Raw genomic sequence first — 24,331 nt, 5'->3', positions numbered from 1 at the left:
TACGCGGGCCTCTCACTGTTGTGGCCTCTCCCGTTGCGGAGCACAGGCTCCGGACGTGCAGGCTCAGTGGCCATGGCTCACAGGCCCAGCCGCTCCGCGGCATGTGGGATCTTCCCGGACCGGGGCACGAACCCGTGTCCCCTGCAGCTGCAGGCGGACTCTCAACCACTGTGCCACCAGGGAAGCCCTGTGCTTGTGTTTTCATATCTTGAGAATGTGGCCTGTTTCCCAAAGGCTAGGCTGGGTCTCACGGTGTAAGGCTGGCCCCATGAGCACCTTCAGAACTGCTGTCTTTGGGGGTCATTCTGCTCACCTGGCAGGGGACTCGGCCGGCTTCCCCCAGCCTCTCTGTGGCTGAGAAGCTGCTTTCCTCAGACCTGCCCCGTGTAAGAACTCTATCATATTAATTCCGCCATTTTACAGGTAAGGAAACTGAGTCCCAGGTGGTACAGTGAGTCCTTGCCCAAGGTCACATGGCTGGTAAATCTTCCCAGAGGCACCCACCTCTGCAACCCAGCCAGCCTGACCAGTGCATGGAGCTTAATTCCTGTGATCTGACAGAAATTAAGGAATTTCAGAAAGAACGTAGGACCCGTAGATTCAGCCACTTTCTTTGGACCCTGGGTTTTGTCAGATACGTCAAAGGACAGAACTGTGACCAGCCTCTTTTACTCATCAGGTGATCTTGAAGACTATTTTTGGTTGAGTCATGGTGGGCTGCCTGGATGAAAACATTCCACCCCTAAAAATAAATGTTTTTAAATCCCACTTGAATGGACGAGTGAATTACAGGAATGGGTGTGAAGCCATTTCCCAGAAATCAGCTCAATCATTAACTCTGAAATTAATCACATAATAATATTTTGCTATGTTTTCAGTCTGTGGTGTTTGAAACCAAAAGTATATATGTTCCAATCACAGTTCTAGGACCTTGAGGTGGATGAAAGATAATGCAGATTATTAAAATACAGTTGTATTTACTTTTTAAAAAATTAAAAGAAAAAAAAAGAAGCCGTTAGAGACACAACTCCCCTCAGCCAGGCAGTATTGATTAGAAGCCAAAAACTTTTTTTTTTTTTCAGCGTGGTTAAGTCTGAGGTGGTTTTTTTTGTTGTTAATTAATTTTTATTGGAGTTTAGTTGCTTTACAATGTTGTGTTAGTTTCTGCTGTACAGCACAGTGAATCAACTATACATATATCTCCTCTTTTTTAGATTTCCTTCCCATTTAGGTCACCATACAGCACTGAGTAGAGTTCCCTGTGCTATACAGCAGGTCCTCATTAGTTATCTGTTTTATACATAGTAGTGTATATGTGTCAGTCCCAACCTCCCAATTCATCCCACCCCGCCACCCTCACCCCCTTGATAACCATATGTTTGTTCTCTACGTCTGTGTCTCTATTTCTGCTTTGCAAATAAGTTCCTCTCTACCATTTTTCTAGATTCCACATATAAGCGATATTATGTGATATTTGTTTTTCTCGTTCTGACTTATTTCACTCTGTATGACAGTCTCAAGGTCCATCCTCGTCTCTACAAATGATCCAGTTTTGTTCCTTTTAATGGCTAATATTCCACTGTCTGTATGTACCACATCTTTATCCATTCCTCTGTTGATGGACATCTAGGTTGCTTCCATGTCCTGGCTATTGTAAACAGTGCTGCAGTGAACACGGGTCTCCAAAACAGGAAACAAAAGCAGCGTTGAATGGGACCGGCAACTGAGGGCAACCTGATTCCAGTTTGTTTTTTCAAACTTCACTGATCACAGAGGGTTATCATGTGGTTTGGTGATAATGTGAAGGGGTCCCTCGGACCTGAGGTGACCTAGGGTCGGCCAGGGCTCCCTCACACATCCTGCGGTTGGAACCCCAGTTCTTCTGCCCTCAGGGGACTCCCAGCCCCTGTCTCCTCTGTCCTCAAGTCCTCAGCTCTCAAATCTGGACCCAGACTGTTCGTTTAAACCTGGGGTTGTTGGGCTCCAGAGAGGAAGTGTCAGGAGCTTGTTGAAAGTGTCCGCCGCTTTCATGAGAGTGTCAGAGGGCCCAGGGTCCACCCCAGCACTTCAGAACCTACATCCCTGAGGTTCATTTCAGGAAGGAACGGACATGGGGCAGGAGAGAACCGTCCTGCGGCCAGGGGTCAGTAGGGAGCAGACGGGGAAGGGGTCTCTACCACAGTCTGTGGCTTCATTCTTAGTTTCTTTTTTTTTTTTAATTGAAGTAGAGTTGATTCACAATGTTGCGTTAATTTCTGCTGTACAGCAAAGTGACTCAGTTATACATATATATATATATATATATAAAATTCTTTTTTATATTCTTTTCCATTATGGTTTATCCCAGGACGTTGAATATAGTTCCATGTGCTATACAGTAGGACCTTGTTGTTTATCCATTCTGTATATAATAGGTTGCATCTACTAACCCCAAACTCCCAATCCATCTCTCCCTCAGCCCCTTCCCCTTTGGCAGCCACAAGCCTGTTCTCTTATGTTTGTGAGCCTGTTTCTGCTTCATAGATTAGTTCATTTGTGTCATATTGTAGACTCCACATAAGAGTGATATCATCTGGCATTTGGCTCTGTCTGACTTACTTCCCTTAGTATGATAATCTCTAGTTGCACCCATGTTGCTGCAAATGGCATGATTTCATTCTTTTTTATGGCTGAGTTCATTCTAAGTTACATCTCTTCCTTCTCTGAGAATTCTGTTCTCTTCTGAAGTGATGCCTTGAGAAAATCACCCAACAAGGCAGCATGTTCCCACTAAAGGGAGGTGCCAGGCCCGCTCAGCACGTGGTTCTCGCTGCCAGGCCACCGGCGGGAGAGGGTGTGGCCCCGAGGCATGGGCTGAGGGGGTGGCCGGGTGCCCCCTCCACAGGGCAGCCGGGTGGACGGTGCCCACCCTCCCGGTCACCGCCTGGCCCCCGCCCTGCAGCGCTGCCAACGTGAAGAAATGGGAGATCGAGCTGCAGACCCTGCGGGAGAGCAACGCCCGGCTGACCACGGCACTACAGGACTCGTCGGCCAGCGTGGAGCAGTGGAAGAGGCAGTTCTCCCTCTGCCACGACGAGAATGACCGGCTCCGGAACAAGGTGGGGAGGGCCGGGGTGGCCGTGACCTTCCTCTCCCCACTGCCTCCCGCTTGGCCTTCGGTCCCATGTCCCAGGGGCAGGAGGAAGACCCGCTGCTTCTCCCTTTGTCCTCCCCTCCGCCTCCCTGCCTGCCTTAGTGGGAACGCTACTATGTACAGAACTGACTGATTACCTTTCCTGAACCAAGTTTTAAAATTGCAATCGCAAAGGAGAAGAGAAATCAATGGGAGATTGCAGCTTTGTCTCTCGCAAAGATCACCCTCTGATGCGAGCTGTGAGTTGGCCTTTCGTGGGTGGCCTCCCTCTGGCATTTTCTGTGGTTCCGTGATCTTCGGTAGAGAAAAGGGATCCAAAGGGTGAGTGAAGAAAATAGATTCAGGAGATGGTGAGGCGTGATTGCTCAGAAACCCTGCTTCCCTGCAAACTGCTCTTTTTAAAAATGTGAGATAGGCAGCAAGGAAAGGAATACGGCCCTTGATGTGTGAGGTGGGCGGATGCGGACGGGCCTCGTGTGCCTTCTACCCTCCTACCCTGACATGGGGGCTTTTCAGTTTTTTTCAGAATTCACCCACGCCCTTCCCTGTAATTAGTCGCTCATGCTCTGCTGTTGGGCTGAGTTGATGCGGTTGTTTTAGGGTTCCCAGGTGAGGTCCTGGGGTTGCTGTGCTGTTTTGCTGGTCAGCACTTTTATCCCACAGTCGGTGAACACAGTCTGCTCCGTAAATGCAGGATTTCAGGGTACGGGTCACATTGAGATTGGTACTCGCTCCCCTTGCCCCCCGTTTATAACCCGCCCACCCGTTCTGAGTGGAGCCCCTGGAAACCACTCCCCTACTTCACGTCTTACTTCGGAGCAGGTGGCATGTGAAACTGCTTCGTGTCGTTTTTTCATAAAGTGCTGATGGTGAGGGGCGCAGGCCAAGTGCTGACTCCGCACCTTCCCTTCTGAGGCTGGGCTCATCTGCTTGGCAGAGGGATTGATTGCCCTTTGTTTCTTTTTTCAAGGGCAGAGCTGAGTTTCTCACTTCGCGTCTGAGTGTAAGAACCAAAGAGCCGTGCGGGGTCGGGGGGGTGGGGCGTGGAGGAAGTGCGTGCAGTGGAACCTACTCCCTGTGCAGAGCGTCAGCTTCCCTGGGCGGGAAGCACTGGGAACTTGATTCCCAGGGCGGGATGTGGACATTGGTGGGATCTCCGGCAGCTCCTGTGGCTGGAGGTTCAGATCCTGAGGGCTGGTGCAGGTCACCTCTAAGAACTGTCCTCATGTTGACCACCTAGTGCCCTGCACCCTGAGGACTGCCGCTGCCTGCTTGTGGGGAACCCCATCAACACGGTGCTCTTGTGTTACTTGCTGGTTACACCCCTGCCGTCCACTCTGCACCCATGTTTTGGCCCCTGGGAAATGCCCAGTGTCAGAGGTGTCAGGCTTGGGAAGGAGAGAAAGATGCACTCTGGGGATGTACCTCAGCCTGCACTTGTCATCTCTCCAGGAAGAGGCCCACGGGCCAGGCCCCTTCTGCGTGCATCAGTGGGGAAAGGTCATCTTGATTTAAAACGTTTGAAATGTCATTGAGCCCCAGTTGGTAGCCACTGTCCCACAGAGTTGCTCGGTTCTCTACCCTGCTCGCTTAACCCCTTGAAAAGCAACAGAATCATTCAGGGCATGATTAAAATGATGTGACAGTCATTCTGCGAAGAAGCAGATAGATTCATGGGACGTCTGGCCCCGACTTGTGACAGATCCTTAAAGCAAACCTAAAGCTACCGTCCTGTGACTGTGAGAGAAAACCAGAGGCCCAGAGCATACTGAAGCCAGGTTTTGTGACTTCTGTGGCTTTGTTGGTGTTAAATGAGGGCATCCTGTGCCCGCAGGAGCAAACAGCCCCGGGGGAGCCCCGTGGGGTTTGTCTGTAGCCACAAGGAAAAATTTATAAGTGGGTTAATTTATGGTTTACTTTAAAAGAGCTGTGGTGATCTTTTGTTTAATGACTACAGTAAACTGGCATCCCTGCTTTAACATGTGATATTCATTAAAGATTGACGAGCTGGAAGAGCAGTGCAGCGAGATAAACAGAGAGAAGGAGAAGAATACCCAGTTGAAGAGAAGAATTGAGGAGCTGGAGTTGGAACTCCGAGAAAAGGAGACGGTGGGTCGTGGGGCTCCGAGCGGTGCTGCTTGGCGTCCCCTGGGCCTTGGCGGGTGATCTCCACCCAAGGACACGGCAGGCAGCTGTGGGGCATGTGACCGGCCCTGGCAGCTGCCCGGACCTCAGCACAGAGACAGAGCCAAAAGCTACACCAGGGCACAGATAGTCCAGAGCAAAGGCCTGACCATTACCCTCCGCAGCCTCCTTGTTGTACTTATTCTATAGTCAGCCGCTCAGGTCCAAGAGGGAGCTGAACATTTGCAAAAGCACTCGGAAACTTTCACAGGTGGTCTTTTATCAGAAGTTGCGTTCTGCCGTCAAATTAATGCAGCGAGAACCCCCTGTCACACAGTCATTTATTTTCTGGGGGACGGGACAGCTAAGTACAGCAAGTCCCCTACCCACGAACGAGTTCCACTCCAAGAGTGCACTTGCCTAAGTCCAGTTTGTTCGTAAGTCCAACAGAGTTAGCCTAGGTATGCAACTAACACAATCGGCTGTATCCTACTGTACTGTAATAGGTTTATCATACTTTTCACACAAATAATACATAAAAAACAGACACAGAAACCAAAGGAAACGTTTTTAACCTTGCAGTACAGTACTTTGAAAAGTAGAGTAGTACCAGCTACATCACTGCTGCTTCTACGCTTGCTTCCGGACATCCTGGGCATGAAATAAAGACACTGTACTACTGTACTCTATACAGTACTGTACAGTAAAGTACACAAACGCACAACCACTTGTCGAGGATGCACGCACGTGACGGTGTACACCAGACACGTGAACTGACTTACATGACTGGACATGTGGACGCACATTTGCATCTTTGAAAGTTCGCAACTTGAAGGTTCATATGTAGGGGACTTACTGTATGCAGAGGGTGGAGACCATGGGCAAGTTACCAATCCTCTCTCAGCCTCGGTTTCCCCGTCTACGAAACAGGAATCATACTTCTCTTTTCATGGTGGTGTTCAGCCTTCATGCATTAATTCATGGAACATACTCAGCCTTTAGAATTACCTCGTGTGTTAAGTATAACGTCATCGCCATTATTATTTACGCAGACAACACAGGTTCCAAAAGCTGCTTCCATTATTGTATGCACGAGTTGGGGATTTTCAAGAATACATTTTATCTGACTTGCTTTCACATTCTTTTTCCAATTTCTGTCTCCTGTAGGAGTTGACAGACCTCCGAAAACAAAGTGAAATCATACCTCAGCTCATGTCAGAGTGTGAATACGTCTCTGAGAAGTTAGAGGTAAGGGCGGGGAGCATGTCCACCTGGGCTCAGATGAGAAGGCATCCACTGTGTTACCCATTTCTCCGAGGCCTCTCCCTTTCACGCCTGGCTTGGTAAAGAAAAGAGACTTTGTATTCCTAGAAAGCCAGCGTAACTACATGCCAGATGCCAGCTTTCCTCCCGGGTGCAGACTCAGCAGTGTTTGTCTTCTGTTTTCTCCACTTATACGAAGGTGTCCTGTGCATAACCATAGTGTAGGTGACTGTTTCCTGCCCACAGAAGTCCCTACAGAACCACAGAAGGGTGCAAAGCAGGGGACAGAAAGGAGGGCTGAGAGCCTAAGATCCAGGGGCTATTGCACCTCCCCAGCCAGTGACCTTGGACATGACCTTGGACAGCCCCCCCCCCACCCTGCCCCCCCACCCTGCTGGCTTCAGATTTCTGACCCACCTGCTGCATTTCTGAAGGAGCATTTTCAGGTCCTCCTTCACCTCCGAGGTTCTCCTCACTTCGAGAGCTCTTTGTTCAGGTATACAACCTTGGTATTAGTAACTGGTTCTTGTACACCCATTCAAAAATTCTCATTTTATGCCCGTAAGATGAAAGCTCTTATTTGGACTCACAGCGGTCCCGCCACTGGGAGCTTCAACGTCTCCATGGCAACACCACGGGACGGACAGAGCACAGACCTACTGTCCCTGCGTCTGGCACGGCCAGTCCTCCCTCGCTGACGGCCAGAGGCTGGCCTGGGGCCAAGGAGACCTCGCCTTCTCAGTGGAACCGGGAGAAACAAGTCACTCTTCCATTTGTGCTATTTCTCACTCTCTCCCAGAATGGAACCCAAAGGGGGCCTCTGCTGACCACACTGGGCTTGGGGCTGAAAACCCCATGTGCTGGGATTTCAGGCTTCCTCTGCTGGGCACTTTGTGAAAGCATCACTTAGCACCAGCCTCCCTTGGGCAGGATGCTGAGTTCTGTGTTCTCTGTGGGGGCATCGTATTAAGGCGAGATGCTGGCCGTTGGTACCTCTGCCAGAGAACAGCAGGAAGGAGGGGCACACACCTGATGCCAGGGGGGTGGGGGCAGGACACTTAACACTTCCAGGGAGGCAGGCCCGCCCGAGGGGGACGGACAGTCTGGCTGTCTCAGGTCTCAGCGGGGCTCCTCCCGCTCTGTCCCCAGACCCTTCTTTCTCTCTCGCTTTGCTTCAGGCGGCAGAGAGAGACAATCAGAACCTGGAAGACAAAGTGCGCTCCCTGAAGACGGACATGGAGGAGAGCAAGTACCGCCAGCGCCACCTGAAGGTGGAGCTGAAGAGCTTCTTGGAGGTGCTGGACGGGAAGATCGATGACCTGCACAACTTCCGCCGGGGCCTCTCCAAGCTGGGCGCCGACAACTAGGGCTGCGCGTGAGTCCCCAGGGTGTGTGTGACACAGAGTAGCACTAGGACGTCCTCCCGTTCACGTGGCTTCTGTAAATGCAGGCGCGGTTTGTCACGTTTCCAAACCAGGGGTGCCGTCCACTCTCTCCTCTCCAGAATAGAAACCTCCCCTTGCTTCTCTGGCCTTGCGAGGTCATGGACAACTGGACGATTCTGACTCAGGAATCCAGAACTAGGTCTACCTTAAACATTTACGCAGTCAGGGCAGGGATGTTTATAACTTTCTTAAGGGCTGTTGCAACCATATGAACTGGAAAAGTATTTTCTAATTCAAGTATGAATACCCTTTCCAACTCCTGTTTTTTTGAGTAGCGTTCAGAGTGTTCGAATGTTCACCAGGCACCAATGCGTGGGGCGTGGTGATAGCAGTTTTCCTCTCAGTATATACAGAGATGCTTTAAAGCAACCACTGAGTAGAGACTTGTCCCAAGAGAGAAAACGCACTTCTGGTGGAGGCGTTTTCTGGCAGGGGAATCGCCTGCATCCACTCCGCCCACTTCCACCCGCCCCCAGTTTGTAGGGTTGCGACAATGTTCCTTTTCTTGGTTTTAATTTCTGAGCAGGTTACTGTGCTGTGGGGACAGCATGCAGCGAGGGTGCCTAGCACAGTGCCTGGCACAAAGTAGGTGCTTAATAAATATTTGTTCATTTAAACGTATAAACAGAATTTAGTGTTTTCATCACATCCCCCATCAAGCCCCTGTTGGACAGTCCACCGTCCTGGTGCACTGGGTCGTTATCAGGCATGTATGTGACTTTGTGGACAGACTCGTGGGTTGGCTCAGGTGGCCCTGGGGCCAGGAGGGTGGCGGTGGAAGCAGCAGGAGCTGGTCTGAGGCCCCCCCCACCAGCAGCCCATCCATGGTGCTCTGCCCCTGGGGGCCTCTGACACTGAGATCACCCTTCCTTTCCAGGAGTGAGGCCTGTGGCCTAGGGATTCTAGAACCACTGACTGTCCCTGGTATAGGGGCTGCCCAGGGCTTGGGATCTAGGATGGGATCCTCTGTTGGGTTTAGACAATTGAAAAAGAAATCACACAGGCCTGTGAGGGAAGGAGTGGGCTCAAAGTGGCTGAGCCTTGGCCTTAGAGGAGTTCTGCCCAGGTCTGCCTCCCCCTGTTCCTGCTAAGGAAGGGACCAGAGCCGTGGACCTCTTCTCTCTTACTGAGTTTCTCAGTGGGGCCAGTGGACATTTCATTTGCCCCATGCATGGCAAGATGGTCTGAATCCCTGGCCGTCGGCATTTCTAAATCCCTTTGAAGGAGGGGGAGGCTTTGCCGCCCCCTTACCTGCTTTGAGGACCACTAAGAGAACTTCCCCCTCTAGAAGGATTTTCTCACGCATTAGAATTGCTCCCTGCTGAATTGTTCAGATAAACAATAAAATAGCCTGAGGAGGTGGGTAGGGTACACACGGATGTGACCCGGGCCCCAGGGTGACTTTACAAGTCCTGCTGCTCTCTTTCGTGTAGCTGAGACCATCTCCCTGAGCAGGGAGGTCTTCTTTAGGATGGGGAAAGCACCAGGACATGTAGGGGAGACCCGCAGGCTGAGTGGGGCAGCTCTGGTGGAGTTCACTGGGCTGGTGGCAGATGGAAATGGAAAGCGTGGTCAGCCCTCCTGCTGATTTGTGACTGGGCGCTGCTGGCCCTGCCCTTTCCCTGGAGCTCCAGATGGCTCTCAGGACAGTGGTCGCAGCTCTACTGACCTGGAGATCAGAGAGCTGGGCTGGCCGTGAGTTGGCCTTGTGGCCCAGCAGGGGCTCAAGAGGATTCTTCTCAGGCTAGGCCAGTCCACCTGCCCAGGAGCAGCAGACACTGGCATTCTGAAACCTCCGCTTGGGTCTTCTGATGCCCACCACCCCTGTCTATGCGGCAGCTTATTCATCCAGAAGGAGCTGTCTTGACTGACTGGACATGCTCAGGTGACGTATTCATCCGAGGATAGAGTTGTCAAAGCTGCTTGCACATTCCGGGCAGTGACTGGAGAAACTAGTGGCAGCAGTAGAGCCATTACCACGGTGGGCTGCTGTGTCCCTGTGCAGTTGAGACCCATGACCCCCGCTCACCAACCGTGGAAGAGTTTGGTGAGCGCTTGTAGGCAGTAGGTGAGGAGCTGAGAGCCCCACGCTATGTGGCCCCAGCCAGCTTTACACCATGCAGCCCCGGAGCTAAGAGCAGTAGGGGCTCCTCTAAAGGAGAAGCTAAGTTGGGCTCAGCAGGGAAAGCACACCTTTACAAAAGCCCTGGACTTTCAGTTCCTTCTGCTTTTCTCTAAAGGTCTTAAGGTTTCTTCATTTACTTTCTTTTAAAAAAAAAAAAAAAAGGCCTGGGGACAACCTAGACAGTCTGTCGAGAGGCTAGCCCTGTCTAACAGCCTCGGGATAGAAGGAGAATGACCCTCTGAATTCATCCCAGTTTCCCTTGAGCCAAGCCCTCATTTGTTAGGACGTCCAGCTCCAGTCTCAGCACTGATGCCCTTTGGTTGGCGTGATCTGAAGCCAAGTGCAGGCAGGGCATAACCCTTGCCTCACAAACACCCCATCCCAGTCGTGCTGCTGGAGGATTTAGAGCTAGGACTGCGTCTTTGTTTCCAAGTGATGTCTCCTGATTTGACATCTCCAAGACTGGCTGCCTGAACCTCAATTAGCTTTTTTTTTTTTTCCTCTGCATCTGTGAAACCTGGGGCCTAAAAAAAGCAACGGAAAATTTGGAATCCTTTAACCATAATGATCCTTAAAAATAATTTTCATTCCAAGTAAAGACCCACTGGATGCGTGATACAGTTGAGAGCGGCAAGGGGAGATAAAGTCTTCCTAGTGCCTCGGGAATAGAAAACCACCTGAGTGACAGGCTGGGACAGTGTGGTCAGGCCTTGAAAGAGAGCCAGCGTCCACATGAGACCCAGAACTTGTACACTCCCTCCCTTCCACGCTCCCCTGCATGCCGTCACTTTAGACCTCAGCTGGGTGAGAGAACGGGGCAGAGATCATTCCCCATTTTGCAGCGGAAGCAGAGACAGGTGACTCACCCTGAGTCACCCAGCTAGTGAGCAGCAGCGCGGGCTGCATCTGGGTCTCCTGAACCCTGGTCCAGTGTCTTTCTGCGAGTCATGCTCTCTTCTCCCTTTAGTGACCTTTGGGTGCCAAGAAAAAAAAAACTCTCTTGTGTCCTGATAAGAGCACATTGCAGTTATACTGTTTTAACATATGTCCCCAGCAAATGACAACTTATAAATGAATGAATCAGAATTACATTTACATTCATTACAGCAGTAAGTTCCACTTTTGAATGATTCTGCTTTTGTAGGGATCTTTCCAAGAGATTGTTGGTTAAAATGATGTTGGTGCTTTGAGAGGCCAGAGCGATGAGACACATTTTGAGTTCTTTGTTGATGGCTTTTGTGGAGGCAAAGCAGTTTGTTCAAAACAAGCAGGAGGCCCCCAAATGGCAGAGCAGTAAACAGAGTGATGGCGGGGCAGGTGGGGTGTGGGGGGATTGCCCATCACTGCCCAGCCCCTTCCCAGACAGGAGCCAGCACTGGGGAGGGAGCAGACCAGCCAGTGGTTAGAGCAGGTTGAGTGGCACCTGACGGGCCCCGGGAGGAATGTCCACAGCGGGTAGGTGGTCTCCATCCTGCAGTCTCATCATAGACATCTCTAGACTTGGGCGGCCCACGGGCACAGCCTGGACGGTGGTTGGCTAATGCCTGGCCAGTATTTACTATATTTGACATAAAACATCAAATAAAGGGTGTGGGATATAGTGCTACTCAGAGGCGTCACGATCGGCCTGTTGTAAAAGGACTCCTTTTCTATAGGCAAGACTGCTTTTCAATAGAAATCGGGGGCAACTTTGGGTGAGAGCCAACGCCAACCACAGGGAGTGCCAGGGACGTCAGATGTGGCCAGGTGTGCCCTTAGAAGGCAGGCAGCCAGGATGGGACTTAGCAGAGGCGCTTGACAGAGGTTGCCCTTTAAGACAGAGCCGGCCGCTGCATTCTGCTCATTGCTGAAAGTGGCTCTTTGTGCCATGTGTCCATCTAAAAGCTATGGGTTCTTTTATTCACTCGAAAGATCACTGGATTTTGAAGCACTGGTGATTTAAACTAGAAGCCTGCAAATCAGCATCCATATATATTCTTAAATGACATGCATGGTTTAAAAGAATTCCAATTTCTGCATACATAGTTTCCCCCAAATAAATATATATTCTTGGGATGGTGGGGGTGACGGCATGGAGAGAGAATCCTGTATAGAAATGTGTGTTGTTTTACGTGTCTTTTTCATACACCTATCTCAAGAATATGGGTTTTTCCAGTTCCTCTTTAAACACCAGCCAGGAAGAAGGTGATTATGGTAAGACTTTGGCAGCCAGATGATATGGTCTAGTGAACTTTTGGAGTGTGTGTGTGTGTGAGTGTGTGTATATGTGTGTGTGTGTGTGTGTGTATGTGTATTGGGGGAGGAAGCAGCAGGGGGAAGCAGGAGAAACGACAAGGAAGGGTTTTCAATTAAAAAAATATATGTATAGCTAAGAGGAGTCTTTAATAATCCTGGCGGTGATGTTATATGTTCTGGAATCCGTCTTTGAGAAGAGCTTGTGGGTCTTTTGTTTTGTGCGGAATTGTATAGTGCCCTACTCTCTTTGACGAATGCAGAGCCTTGTGAAGAGTGCCCCCACCCCCAGGCCACACAGACCCCGGGTGCACCTGCCAGGAGCCCAGAGAAACCACGGTGGAGTCCAGACTGTGGGACATTTTGGCGGATGACTGACAGGTCCAATGATATGCAGCTGTGGGGAATGTGTCACTGTTCTTACCCTATGGACCACTTTTAATATAAAATCCTGACTTTAAATAAATTGTTGTAGCAATGTCTTATGGTGTGACAGACAGTTAGGCACTTCTTGCATCAAAGGTAAGAATTTAACGATTAGCATGAGGTGGATAAATGGACTCTCCCAAGAATACTGTTTTTTTTGTTTCTTTTCCCTTTTCAAATGCCTTTTTGGTACATAAATAATATATACTTTTCTAAGAAGAAATGAAAAAAATCACCTGTTATTACACCATCTGATTATAACCACTGTTAACATTTTGGTATATATCTTTTCAGACTTCTTTTCTATGCATCTATAGCTGTTTTATTACTTTTTTCATGAGATACAATCATATTATACATATACTGTTTTATAACTTGCTTTTTTCCCTTTTAACACTATATTGTAAATATATTTCTATGTCAGTAAATATGTAACAGCATCATTTTTAACATCTGTGTATGTTGTACCTTGGGTACTTGTTTCCAGTTTTATACTGTTGTACTCAAGGATATGACGGAAATCCTTTCTTCTAACACCTTCATGTACGTTTCAGAATATTTACTTAGGATAACTTGCTAAAATTGGACTTGCTCGCTCAAAAGTGTAATGGGTGCTACAAGCACTGCTCTGTCTCCTCCTCTCCCTCCTGGGCACACAGGAGATGCCACTTACCAGCCCCTATAGTCACTCAGGGTCCTGGTGCTAATGCTGGCCAATAAAGTGTGAGCAGAAGTGACATGTGCAACGTCCAGGCTGAGACTGTGAGATGCCCCCATGCAGGTCTCCAGTCTTTCTGTTGCCTTGCGCCACAGGTGGTGATGTCCCAGTGCTGGAGCCTATGTCAGCTGGAGCCTTTGTCAGCCTGGGTCCCTGAGTGACTGTGTGGAGAGCTCCCCTTCTCCCGTCATGACACCCCCCTCCCCACTTGTGTGGATTTGTACTGTGAAGAACGAATAAACTTTAAGTGTTACACTATTGGGATGTCAGGGTTATTTTGTTACTGCAGCATAACATATCCTGACTAACAAAAAGGTACGCACATGTTGGGGACTTTTAATATATCTTGCCTCAAATTGCCTTCCAGAAAGATGATACCAAATTATGCTCTCACCAGCAATGTGTGAGAATGTCCGATTCCCCTCTTTCACACTGGTGTTCCCATGGGGACTGGGGGGGCTAGTTTTGATATGCATTTTTTTGATGACAGTGTGACCCTCCTCACCAACATATTTATTAGACTATATTCTTTTGTCATTTACCTATTCGTCTTCTCTGGCCAATTTTCTCACAAGGTGTTTGTGTGTCTCATTGATTTCTAAGAAGTTTTTTTTTCCCTATAAATATTATTTTTTAAAAGTTGCATGTATTTGGGGCTTCCCTGGTGGTGCAGTGGTTAAGAATCCGCCTGCCAATGCAGGGGACACAGGTTCGAGCCCTGGTCTGGGAAGATCCCACATGCTGCGGAGCAGCTAAGCCTGTGCGCCACAACTACTGAGCCTGTGTGCCACAACTACTGAAGCCCACACACCTAGAGCCCGTGCTCCACAACAAGAGAAGCCACCACAATGAGAAGCCTACACACTACAAGGAAGAGTAACCCCTGCTCACCGCAACTAGAGAAAGCCCGCACACAGCAACGAAGACCCAACACAGCCAGAAATAAATAAATTTATTTTTAAAAAAGCTCAATATATGGCTTAGATTGAAAAAAATTTTTTTTTAGTCAAATCTATCTTTTCCTTTATGGTTGCTGCCTTTGCTGTCATGCTTTTGAAGATCTTTGCAATTCTGATTCCAAGGTTGTATGAATTTTCACCAGTATTTTATTCTTGTACTTTTATTGTTTTGTTTAAGCAATTAAATCTATGATCCATGTGGAATTTATTTTTTAAATTACCCCAACATCACTTACTGGGAAATCTATCCTCTCTCTACTGATACAAAATCCCATTTTCACTATATATCCAATCCTTATATATATATATATTTTTTTTTTTTTTTTTTTTTTTTTGCAGTACGCGGGCCTCTAACTGTTGTGGCCTTTCCCGTTGCGGAGCACAGGCTCCGGACGCGCAGGCTCAGCGGCCATGGCTCACGGGCCCAGCCGCTCTGCGGCATGTGGGATCTTCCCAGACCAGGGCACGAACCCATGTCCCCTGCATCGGCAGGCGGACTCTCCACCACTGCGCCACCAGGGAAGCCCTCAATCCTTATATTTCTTTAAGCGTACTTCTGAACTTTCTATTGTGTACATTCTGGCACTGGTACCACATAGTTTGATCATCTCAGATTTAGACTAAATGTCGCCATTAATTAAACGTCTTCAAAAATGTTCTAGTACTTTTTGTATATTGACAGTTCCAAAAGAAATTCGGGATCATTTTGTAGTATTTAGAAGAATTGGAAATTGGATTGTGTAAAATTTATAGGTAACTATAGAGACAATTAACATCTTCATAATATTTAACCTTTCATTTCAGTAAATTTATAGAGTATTATGTTCCTCAGTATATTTTCTCTAGTACAGGCAATTTTTTGTAGTTGTGGTTACTATGGTAAATGAGCTCTTTTGTCCATTATATTTTCCAACTGCTTATTGTTAGTATAAAGGTACATGACTACTCTTTTTTTAATGAAAATTAAATCCATTGATTTTTTAAATTTAAAATATTAAACAAAAGCTGTGTAAATGGTAGCATTGTGAAAAAACATAATATGGAAACTGAAAGTCCCCCATAATTAAAATCCCTCTGCCCCCAAGATAAACAGTCAACAGTTGACACATAGTCCTCAAATCTTCTTTTCCTAAAGTATGTTTTATCATTTTGACCATATGATAGAACCTTCTGCTGCTTGTATTTTTCACTTGGCAATAGATCTTGGACATTTCCTGTTGGTACCATATCAATCTACCTCATTCTTCTTAACTCTGCATAGAGAGTTCTGTGGTGGTTTACTAGTTTGTTTAACTTGGCAATTGGTTATTTGTTTATTTTGTAGCTAGCCAATTACTGAATTTCCTTTCGTTTTAATAGTTTTGTTGTTGTTAATTCTTTTGCCTTTTTCATGTAGTTAATAGTTCTGAGTAGTGATGATAACTTTACCTCCATATTTTTAATAATCTTATTTCACTTCCTTATCACACTGACCAGCACTTTTTGAACAATGGTAAATAACACCTATATAAATTGTGCTGGTATTGTACATTCTTCTTTATATATATTTTTTACTTGGTGAGAATACCTCTAGTGTTCCTCCAAAAGTACAAATTTGACTCTTAGTATGAGATATTCTTAATATTTGAATTTATATATTAAAGTTATGCCCTCCTCTTTCTAGTTTGCTGAAAGTTTTATCAGTAATGGTTGTTGGAATTTTATTAAATGCCTTTTTTTTTCACATCTGTCAAGATGATCAAATGGTTTTTCTTTTTTTTTTTTGCGGTACGCGGGCCTGTGGGATCTTCCCGGATTGGGGCACGAACCCGTGTCCCCTGCATCGGCAGGTGGACTCTCAACCACTGCGCCATCAGGGAAGCCCAGTTTTTCTTTATCATAACTTAATATGAATCATTTAAATAGATTTGCTAATGTCGGACCCTGTCTGCATTTCTAGAAAAATCTGATTTAGTCATGGTATATTATTCTTTCAATATATGTCTCCACTCAATGTTAACAGTGGTTATTTATGATGGGTTGGTTTATGGTAGACTTTTATTTTTTGTTCTTATCTGTATTTTCTGATTTTTCTACATGGCTCTCATATTACTTGTATAATAATAGTAAGAGCTTTAAAATAAGAAAATTACTCTGGATTTGGTTTGCTCTTATTATTTTCGAATTTTTCAAAATTTTAGGTGGATAGTTATATAATTTTTTTTTCTGCTGTCTTTATCAGGTATTGGTGTTGGGTTTGTGTTAACTTCTTAAAAAAAAAAAAAAGAACTTGGGAAGCTCTATCTCTTTTTTTCTATGCCCTTGAACAGTTTAAATAATATTTAGAATTTTTTGCTCCTTGAAGTTTTTATAACATGTATAAATCTGTCTAAGTCTAGTGCCTTTTTAGGAAATAATTCTTTGACAATTTTTTCAATGTTTTTCCATGCTCATTAGTCTCTTTAAACTTTCTTCCTTTTCTGTAAGTTTTTGGCAACTTAAACTTCCAAAGTAATGATTCTGTTAAGATTTTCAAATTTGCTAGCCTGGAGCTGTCGTATTTTCTTTTCTTATTCATAACGTTCTGTGTCTGTGCTTTCCCTTTTTATTCTGGGACTTCAAATCTTAATTTACTGTTTTACCATTTTATGATTTTTTTTGGTTTGTTTTTGTTCTTATTAATTTCCTTCCTTTATTTTATTATTTTTTCACCTTCTCAAGTTGAATGCCATTTTAGCTCTTTCCTGTTTAATAGTAGATATAGTTACTAGCGCTCATAAGGCTACATGACTTTTCTTCTGAATATTTCTTTATCCATTTCTGTTAAATTTTTAGCTATGGTGTTCTAAGTTATAAATAACTTGTAATTTCATATTTGACTTTTTTTTTTACTTGAGTTATTTGAAATTAACTTTTACATTTCTAGATAGTTTGATACTTTTTGTTGTTGTTATTAACATTTGTTACAAGTGTTGTCAAAGAGGGTATGGCCTGTACAATTTCTGCATTTTGGATTTTATTGATGTTTTCTTGGGACTTAATAAATTGTTAATTTTAATCAATATTCCCAGGAAACTGGAAAAGAAGATATATTCTTGGAAGGGAACAAAATTAAATCTGTATGTATTAATTTGACCTTATTAATTATAAGCTTATGGACCTTTAATTTTTGCTTACCTGATTTGTTAAAGACTAAGGAAAGTGTGTTCAGACTACTATTGTATTTCTGTCTATTTCTCTTGTGTTTCTAACAGTTCTTGCTTTATGTGTTTCCGTATGACGTTATTTGGCAAATTATCTTTTTATACTTAAGGGAAAAAATATTTTCCTTTAAAGACTTGTCTACCTTTGTGGATTTTACCTGATTTTGTTGTAACAGAGTTGTTTATGTAGAAATACATAGTTCAGTAAAATGTTTGTGTCTGTTTTTAAGTCAACAAAAATCTTTCAGAAGCCCTTTGTGTCTTAAGATATTTTGGAAACTCTGGATCTCCCCAAGGGTAGGTTGATGTTCTCTAGGGTGACTTCCTGAGTCAAAGCAAGGAAGGCAGTGTGGGTTAAGGCACGTAAGCCTTTGGAACAGAATTAGGGTTTGGGGTGGTTTGCCAACATTTCCAGTGTCTGCTTCAGGGCAGCCCCGTGCTTGGTATGGTTAGGGGTCACCTGCCCTCCAGCTGGTCACCTTCTGCCTCGATGGGGTCAATATTGAAGCTTTTCTTAACCCAAGAGGCACTTTTCTTCTGCAGGGCTGGCCTTCTGAGCAGAAGGAAGCAGAGGGTATATGCTTACGTTCCTGGCTGTTGGGGGAAAAGCTAATCTCGGAGACTCATTCTACCGGAAAAGATTTTTCCAGAGCTATTCAAGCAGATTATTCACATGGCAAAGTCTGTGCCCGGCAGCGAACCAACTTTTCCCCAACACGTGGAGGAGGTGTGAATCTCAACTCACAGCTCAGGAGTGAAAGATATACCACCTTCTCTGTTTTCCCTTCATTCAAGTAAGTTTCTGTTTTGGGCCCTCGTTCTACCAGGCTCATGCAGTTGGATCTCAGTCAATCCCAGGACTCCCTTTTCTCCAGACGTGAGTTTTCGAAGGCTGAGGGCTTGCATATTCCCAGGGTGGTGGGGGTCAGGGGGTCTATGTCTGTTGAGATGTCCCCTGTTCCTGCCCTCTCACTCCACTACCGCTGTGTCACAAGAATTCCTCACAGGTTCCTGTGCTGCAGAAATCTCCATGAGGCTGTCCGAGGCCCTCTCTCCACGCAGCCATCCCATGTCTGGCAGCAAAGGTTTCGGGTGGAGGGTGATTTAACTTAGAGGGACTGCTAGATAAACCAGTGCGTGTTTGCACAAGAGAGCACGCTAGTGAGCGGAAGTGATTCTGTGGGCACCCATGCCCGCTTGCTTTGCAGGCCCTTGCAGCTCACTTGTGGGGGGCGGGGCTCTGGCCCAGATCCCCACATCAACCACCTCCCAGAGGGGCCTCCTTAACACCCATTGGGTCCTAGGCTTCCCTTCTCTGGGGCGCTTGGGAAAGTTGACCTCGCTCTTTTGCAATAATCGTCCCGTGAATGAAGCTTTCCTTCCCAATTCTTGTCTTGCTCCTGACTACTCCTTTTCCTTCCCCTCCTCCTCCTGCCCTGTAGTGTTGGGGTCTCCAAGGATCCGGCCTGGGCCACCTTCCTGTGACACTCTCCCCTGGCAGTTCCAAGGCTTCCCCACTCCACCACGTCCCAGCCTCCTGGAGTCAGCTCCCCTCTGTCCAGTGCTGCCCCCTACCCACCTCCTGATCCCTGACCGTGGCACCTCCCCCCTCCAGGTGTTGGCACCATCTGTGTCCTTGCCCTTGCTTCCTGCACAATGAGTCACCATATTATGCTTCTTCCTCTGGTTATCCCAGTTTCTTCACTCCATCACTGCTTCTCTCACCAGACAGTCCCTATCCTGTTCCTGATCCCCTCACTCCAGGATCTCCTCCATCATCTGGTGCCTTTTAGGTAAAGCTGCCAGAGGCCTCTTCCTAAAGCTTGAGTCATCAGGTTCTAGCCCCCTCTCTCCATCCTCCCCCCATGAGGTCACACTAACCGCCTTCCCTGGTCCTGCCCAGGCCTTGCTGGTGCATCCTCTCTGTGCTCTAGTTCTTGCTCTTCCCGCTGCCCGGAATCCTTCCCCGTTTCCAACCCCATTTCTCTTCTTAGACCCAGCTCAAAGGCCTAGGCCCTCCAGATTAAAATCAGCCACTCCAGGGGACTTCTCATGCTTCTTAGAGAGCTCTTTTCACACTTACAGCTTTTTTTTTTTTTTAACATCTTTATTGGAGTATAATTGCTTTATAATGGTATGTTAGTTTCTGCTTTATAACAAAGTGAATCAGCTATACATATACATATGTCCCCGTATCTCCTCCCTCTTGCATCTCCCTCCCACCCTCCCTACGCACGTACAGCTCTTAAATCATTAATTCGTGTATTCATTTAACAAATATTTCTTGAGCACCTTTATGCCCCAGGCCCTGGGAACACAAAGGTGAAAAGACACAGATATTTTCCGCAAATCTGTTACGTTCCAGTGGAGCCGTGAGGTGATACATTGCAGGTGCAAATGGAACTCAGCTGATGGAGGATTTGTGAGCCTCCCCCTCCAGCAGGGCTCTCACAGGTGTTCAAGAACAGGACTCAGGGTACATCCTGCTTCTCCAGAGCTGGGGTGACCCTGGGCCACTCTGAAGACTTTGTGAGACATCCAGCTCCAAGGCTTTTCGTCTTGGAAGGAACCTGCAATGACTCTAAGTATGCCTGCCTCACTCTTCCCTTTCACAGCCCCCTCATTTCCTGTCTGACTTGTATATATTCGTGTTTTTCTAAGGATGGTCTGCAGACCAGCTGCTTCAGAGCTATCTTGGGTTTCCCAGAAAAACCTCCTGGATTAGCATTTTTGCAGGCCAGGCCTTGCAGTATGCATTCTAGAAGCTCCTTGTGCTAGACAACAAGATGATGGCTCCCCAAGAGGTCCACATCCTAATCCCCAGAACCTATGAATGTGTTACCTTACCTGCGCGAAGGGACCTTGCAGATGGACCTTCAGATGGGGAGAGTATCCTGGATTATCTGCGGTGGGGGGGGCCCAATCTAATCACATGAGTTCTTAAAAGCAGAGGACCTTTCCTGGCTGGGGTCAGAAAGAGATGGTGATGGAAGAAGAGTCAAAGAGATACCATGTTGCTGGCTTTGAAGATCAATGAAGGGGCCACAAGTCAAGGAATGCAGGCAGCCTCTAGAAACTGGAAAAGCTTCTAGCTTCTCCCCTAGAGCTTCAAAAAGGAACACAGCCTTGCTGACACCTTGATACTAGCCCAGTGAGACCCATGTAGGACTTCGGACCTATGGAACGGTAAGATAATAAATTTGTGTTGTTTTAAGCCCCTATAATTGTGGTAGGTAGTTCTGGCAGCAATAGAAACCCGATACGCTCCTCCCATGAGTTTACATATCTAAGAGTTGAGAAACTCTGCTGTACAGTGAGTCCCCGACATGCAAACGAGTTCCGTTCCGAGAGTGCGTTCCTAAGACCAGTTTGTTCGTTAAGTCCGGCAAAGTTAGCCTAGGTACCCAACTAACACAATCGGCTATATTGTACCGTACTGTAATGGGTTTATAATACTTTTCACACAAATAATACATAAAAAACAAACACACACACAAATAGTACTGTACGGTAAAGTACACAAAAGCACAACCACTTGTAGTAGATGCATGCGCATGAAAATGTACGCCAGACGCGTGAACTAACTTACATGATTGGACCTGCGAACGCATGTTCCCATCTTTGAAAGTTTGCAACTTGAAGGTTCGTATGTAGGGGACTTACTGTATAAATTCACTCGGCTACATGGTTTCACATGACGGGTGGTCATTCATCAAAAACCTCTTGATTCTGGCTCCTGCTACTACCTGCTTGATTCCCCAATTCAAATGCGGGAGAGGGAACGAATGAACAAATGAGTCAGTCAGTCTGAGCAGCCCGGCTCATGGTTTTTCACTCCGGGACAAGCCATAGGAGGCTTCCAGTTATGGATTGGCTGTCCTAGCGTCAGCTTTAGCCAGAGGGCCCAACTCAGGCTCTAAAACGTGGCCAAAGTGGGCTGCCCTTGTAGCCAGGGCTGTGGGTTGGGGGAGGCGTTGTGACTGGTGTCCAGGACAAGGGGCAGTGGTCCTAGAGTGGGGGCGGGCCCGGGAAGACTTTGGAGAGGAGGACGCGATGGAGTTGAGACTGAGAAGTGGGTGTGGATTTGCCGGACGGGTGGCAGAGGGCTGGGATGCCCCGGGCGCTGAGGCTTAGGAGAGCAGGGCCATTGGAGGGCAGCCTGCTTGGTATTGCTGGAGTAAAACCTGTGGTGGGGAAGGGGCGGAGGGGCAGCAGCCAGGTTTCTGAGGGGCAGGCTGGAGAGTGGAGCAGGACGTCGAGGGGGGAGGTGGGGATGGATTGACGGCACTTTAGCGGGTGGACTGCACAGGTTTGAAGCTGGACAACAGCAGACAATACTTGACCCTCCCCTCGGCCTGGATCCCCTGAGGCCAGAGTCTGGACTTAAGCCTTGGCTGGAAGAAGGGGGGAAATGGAGAAATGAGGGAGAGAGGATTCCAGAGAAGTTTGTGTGCACGTTAGACAGTTGGGCGAGGGGTTTCAATTGGAGAACTCTCTGGAAAAGGATCTTTTTTTTTTTTGAGTCTTCTCATCTTTGGCAGGCCTTAGAAAGCAAATTCTGAGAATTATCCAAGTCTGAGTAAGCTCACTGGTGTCTCAAAATACTGAAATTACAAGAATTAAAATAAAAATACCAAATTGCATAATAAGCATAAGAAAGTCCAGCAGAGCTCTGATGTTGCCATTTTTAAAAATACCAGATTCTTTCTAGAGAAACTTTTTTGTGCTGAGCTTGGCCTGTCTATGGTGGAGAAAGAGGCCTGGGAGGCTGCCACTTGGCCTGCCGCTGGGATTTGCGACTGAGGCCTGGCAAGTAGCCAGCAGGGACTGTCCCCCGTGCTGCAGCATCGCCCCCCCCCACACACACACACACCGGGAACCTGCAAAAAGGAAAGGGAACAGTGGGAACAGAGGCTAATGCCGGGTCAGGGCACCAAGGCCTGGGCCCCGGGAGCAGAGTGAGGCACCTTCGTGTACAGGAGCTGGAGCTGGGTCTGCATCACTTCAGGTCAGGGAAAGTAGGACACCTGACGGAGCCACGGGTGACCTGGCAGTGGCCACACTGAAGGATCTCCAGCCATGCACGGAGGTCCAGGCTGCAGCTGCTGAAGGACCCAGACCCCTCCCAGCTATGCCAGCTGAGGCCCCTTGGAGTTAGCTAAGAAGAAACTCTAAGTAGGAAGGGTTTTGGTCTATAACTTTTCTTTGGAAAAGGAGGGTCGATTCATCTTGTTCTTTGTAACCCAGGATTGCCATGGCAAGAGTGAGGGTGATGACATTAGTGGGGATGCTTTGGACAATTTGAGAAATGAGGAGACTGCCTTGTATGGGTCTCTTCCCCTTTCCTAATTTTAACACAGAGCAAGGAGGAGAGATGATTCCAGCATGAGTGCCTGAGGGAGACAACACTCTTCCCCCACCCTTAGTAGTTGCTTAAATAAATGTTTAACGTTTTGGGGATTTTGTTGTTGTTGTTTTTGGTTGAGTTGGGTCTTCGTTGCTGCGCGAGGGCTTTCTCTAGTTCAGGCGAGCAGGGGCTACGGTTCGTTGCGGTGCGCGGGCTTCTCACTGCAGTGGCTCGTCTTGTTGCAGAGCACGGGCTCTAGGCGCGCGGGCTTCAGTAGTTGCAGCTCACGGGCTCAGTTAATTGTGGCACGCAGGCCCTAGGGTGCGCGGGCTTCAGTAGTTGTGGTTCGTGGGCTCTAGAGCGCAGGCTCAGTAGTTGTGATGCACGGGCTTAGTTGCTCCGTGGCATGTGGGATCTTCCTGGACCAGGGCTCGAACCCGTGTCCCCTGCGTTGGCAGGCGGATTCTTAACTGCTGTGCCACCAGGGAAGTCCCGTTTAATGTTTTCAGTAAGATTTCAGCTAAACCCAGCCAAGGGAGGGATGGCTGTGTTAAGATATTACGTTTCATTTCCTCATGAGTGACACTGATGCATTATAAATAGTTCTTTATTATGAGTTTATATACTGCCTGATACATGAAATACATTTCCTTTAAAATAATTCCTGCTTATAAGCAACTTATTCGGATTATTGTTAAGATAATGTTCACATTCAAACCTTTCAATCCCAGGAAACCACTACACACACTCGGGAGGAACGGTCAGTAGTGCTGTTTACCATAGCAGTGTAAACGTTTTTCAGAATAAGGGAATGATTCTAGATTATCCGTGGTGAACAATAACTACCATTTTCTTATGCCAGCAGTGCTCACCGTGCATTCTTAGATACGTGAAAGGCACCACGTCTCTCCTTCCTTCCCTGACTTTAGGAGCTGCAGCGTTAAATAAAGCTGCAACGTCACACACCCAGCCCTGCTGATCTTTCGGGGTGTTATGTGGCCAGTCTACCAGCACCCCATGCACATGCTTTTCCAGAACGAGCCTTGGGCCTTGGCAAAGAGGCTAACGGTCCCACTCGCCGGGGTTCTGCTCATCACGATCGTCCTCCTCCGAGTCAGCAGATACTCTCTTGATTCTCTGGAGCGCCGCCTTGATGCTCCTCTCCAGGTCGCTGGTGGGTTTATTGCTGGGGCTCGGGCCAAGGTCAGGGTGAACTTTCTTCAGTTTGACCCCTTGCCTTATGGCAGCCAGAATGTGCTCATTGACTGAGGCACGGGGAGGGGACAAAGTGGGCGCTTGCGCCTTCTGGAGAGGGGCCCTGTCATGCCTTAAGGAGGCCAGCACTTCATCCATCGACCCTGAAATTGAGTAAACAGA

The 24,331-nt window shown here is 47.4% G+C and overlaps 2 protein-coding genes across 8 annotated transcripts in view; one reads left to right on the top strand and one right to left on the bottom strand.

The window, feature by feature from the left end:
• HOMER2 (homer scaffold protein 2) overlaps positions 1-24,331 on the top strand; it is a 104,724-nt gene that overhangs the window by 76,528 nt on the left and 3,865 nt on the right. For 2 of the 7 annotated variants that reach the window (XM_067698151.1, XM_067698142.1), the window contains exons 6-11: positions 2,885-3,098; positions 5,132-5,242; positions 6,425-6,505; positions 7,699-7,895; positions 12,586-20,793; positions 23,820-24,121. In XM_067698151.1, the coding sequence (XP_067554252.1) occupies positions 2,885-3,098; positions 5,132-5,242; positions 6,425-6,505; positions 7,699-7,887 (595 nt within the window). In that variant the 3' untranslated portion in view covers positions 7,888-7,895; positions 12,586-20,793; positions 23,820-24,121. Of the gene's footprint in view, positions 1-2,884; positions 3,099-5,131; positions 5,243-6,424; positions 6,506-7,698; positions 7,896-12,585; positions 20,794-23,819; positions 24,129-24,331 lie in introns of all 7 variants that reach the window. The other 5 variants (XM_067698133.1, XM_067698125.1, XM_067698169.1 and 2 more) reach the window with 4 other exon arrangements.
• The window catches only part of WHAMM (WASP homolog associated with actin, golgi membranes and microtubules), a 52,068-nt gene continuing 51,280 nt past the window's right edge, over positions 23,544-24,331 (bottom strand). Inside the window, exon 12 of the mRNA XM_067698081.1 lies at positions 23,544-24,312. Within this exon, the coding sequence (XP_067554182.1) occupies positions 24,017-24,312 (296 nt within the window). The 3' untranslated portion in view covers positions 23,544-24,016. The remainder of the gene's footprint in view (positions 24,313-24,331) is intronic.

The sequence above is a fragment of the Pseudorca crassidens genome, chromosome 1, assembly GCF_039906515.1.
Source record: "Pseudorca crassidens isolate mPseCra1 chromosome 1, mPseCra1.hap1, whole genome shotgun sequence".
Classification (NCBI taxonomy): Eukaryota; Metazoa; Chordata; class Mammalia; order Artiodactyla; family Delphinidae; genus Pseudorca; species Pseudorca crassidens.
This window is presented reverse-complemented; position numbering and strand designations above follow the sequence as displayed.